Source organism: Trichechus manatus, unplaced genomic scaffold (assembly GCF_000243295.1).
Source record: "Trichechus manatus latirostris isolate Lorelei unplaced genomic scaffold, TriManLat1.0 scaffold00151, whole genome shotgun sequence".
NCBI lineage: Eukaryota > Metazoa > Chordata > Mammalia > Sirenia > Trichechidae > Trichechus > Trichechus manatus.
In genome coordinates, this window is record NW_004444087.1 from 3,805,172 (window position 1) to 3,807,525 (window position 2,354).

Sequence of the window (2,354 nt, forward strand, 5' to 3'; positions counted from 1 at the left end):
TAGAAACCTTGGAAATATGGGAACATATAAGAAAAAAGAAAGGTGCCCTGATGGTGCAGTGGTTAACGCTGCTAACTCAAAGGTCGGCGGTTCTAACCCACTAGCCACTCCTCGAGAGGAGATACGGCAGTCTGCCTCTGTAAAGATGGATAGCTTCGGAAACCCTGTGTGGCAGTTCTACTTTGTCACATGGGGTCGTTATGAGTCAGAATCTACTTGACGGCACACAACAGGAACAACAACAAGGAAAAAGCTAGAGGTCTTTGGTGGCCTGGCTCCAGAAGGAGGCCCTCTGTGGCTTGTTGGGGGCACAGACGGGACAGTCTGCTTCCGTAAAGATTACAGCCTTGGAAACCCTGTTAGGCAGTTCTACTCTGTCCTACAGGGTCACTATGGGTTGAAATAGACTCAATGGCAATGGATTTGTTTTTTTTCGTGTCCTTTCATCTCTACTGGGCTGCGGCACCCACACCCGGCAGGGGGTCAGCATGTGTGTGCTGCCCTGACCTGGCAGGAGAGGGTGGGGGAGGGGGCACCAAGGCCTACACTGAGCCGCCCCTGCCCCACCTCCAGATCTACCTGCATCTGCGCTCCTACACTGTCCCCAATGAGCAGCGCTACATCATCCGCCTGCTCTTCATCGTCCCCATCTACGCCTTTGACTCCTGGCTCAGCCTCCTCTTCCTGGGGGGCCACCAGTACTATGTCTACTTCGACTCTGTGCGGGACTGCTACGAAGGTGAGCGCCAGCCCTCGAGCAGCCATCCTGCCTCCCGAGGCTCAGGCTGCAGTCCGGAGGGTCCCCAGAGAGGCCCAAGCTGGGGCTGCTGAGTAGGGGCTCCCCAGGGTCTCACTGCTCGTGGGCAAACTCGCCAATACCAGCTCCTAGGCACCCCCATCCTCCAGGCCTGAGTCTGGACTAGCGAGCCTGTCTGGAGGTACTGCCCTGTGGCAGGGACAGCGATGGCTCTAGTGCATTCAATGGGGGAAGGGCGCAGGCAGGCTGCCCAGAGGCGGGACAGCAGGAAACAGCGATCTGGCCAGGGGCAGGGGCTCTGAGAGCCACCCCCAGAAGCAGTGACAGGCTTCAGGCTTCAGAACAGGCGGGCACCTGCTGCCCAGGGTGGCTTGTGGTCAGAGAGCTGGAGGGCCCTGTGGAGTGGCCTGACCAGGCCTGTCTCCTCCTGGGCCTCAGTTTCCCCTCCACGAAATGGGCTTTCTCAGGTGGGCGGCCAGGGTTCCCTATGGGCCTGGTGGCGGGGATGGGTGTGGTCAGGGGCCTCCGTGCAGGACAGCGGTGCCCCGTGGGTGGTTGTGACTCCCCAACCCCAAATTCACTGCCTCCCCTGCCCCCAGCCTTCGTCATCTACAGCTTCCTGAGCCTCTGCTTCCAGTACTTGGGCGGTGAGAGTGCCATCATGGCTGAGATTCGGGGGAAGCCCATCAAGTGAGTGCCTTGCCCCAGAGCCCTCCATGCCAGGGACAGGGACAGGAAAGGAACAGGGGCACCGAGTGTCCACTGAGCCCCACTATGGCTCTCCACGCCAGGGACAGGGACACGGAGCCAAGTGTCCACTGAGCCGCACTAGGGCCGTCCATGCCAGGGACAGGAACAGGGGTGCCAAGTGTCCACTGAGCCCCACCAGGGCCCTCCATGCTGGGGACAGGGCCGAGGGTCCACCAAGTCCCTCAGGACCCTCCATACCGGGGACAAGAACAGGGCGCTAGCTGTCCATCGAGCCCTAGGACCCTCCATGCCAGGGACAGGGACAGGGGTCCCCCAAGCCCCGCCAGGGCCTTCCACACCAGGGACAGGGACAGGGGGCCAGGTGCCCTCTGAGCCCCACCAGGTCCCTCCATTAAGGGGACAGAGACGGGGACGGGGGACCAGGGCTGATCATCTGCTGAGCCCCACCAGGGCCCTATACTTGGAGTTGGGGCTGGGGGGCCAGAAGTCTGCTGGGCACCCCTCAGGCCGTCCCTGCCTCCAGGTCCAGCTGCTTCTATGGCACCTGCTGCCTGCAGGGCATGTCCTACTCCATTGGCTTCCTGCGCTTCTGCAAGCAGGTGAGCGGGCCCTGTCCACAGCCACCTGACCACCGTGTGGAGTGGGCAGGGGCCACACTCAAGCCAGCCCTGCTTGTGGCTGGCTCATTGCCGGCTATCCCATTAGCCTTCCTGGACCCATCCAGGGGTGGGGACCATGCCCCCCGCCCACTCTCATGCCCCCCACCCCCCATACCTGCCCTCATTTCCCCACCCCATGCCCAACCTCCAACCTCACCCCACCCTAACCCCCATGCCCGCCCTCACCCCCACGCCTCATGCTGCCCTCACTCCCCCACCCCATGCCC

General features: G+C 62.1%; 1 protein-coding gene across 1 annotated transcript in view; it reads left to right on the forward strand.

Moving 5' to 3' along the window:
- Positions 1-314: 314 nt before the first annotated feature.
- The window catches only part of TMEM184A (transmembrane protein 184A), a 5,264-nt gene continuing 3,224 nt past the window's right edge, over positions 315-2,354 (forward strand). Inside the window, exons 1-4 of the mRNA XM_023740269.1 lie at positions 315-490; positions 574-739; positions 1,357-1,447; positions 1,992-2,067. Coding sequence (XP_023596037.1) covers positions 1,419-1,447; positions 1,992-2,067 — 105 coding nt within the window. The 5' untranslated portion in view covers positions 315-490; positions 574-739; positions 1,357-1,418. The remainder of the gene's footprint in view (positions 491-573; positions 740-1,356; positions 1,448-1,991; positions 2,068-2,354) is intronic.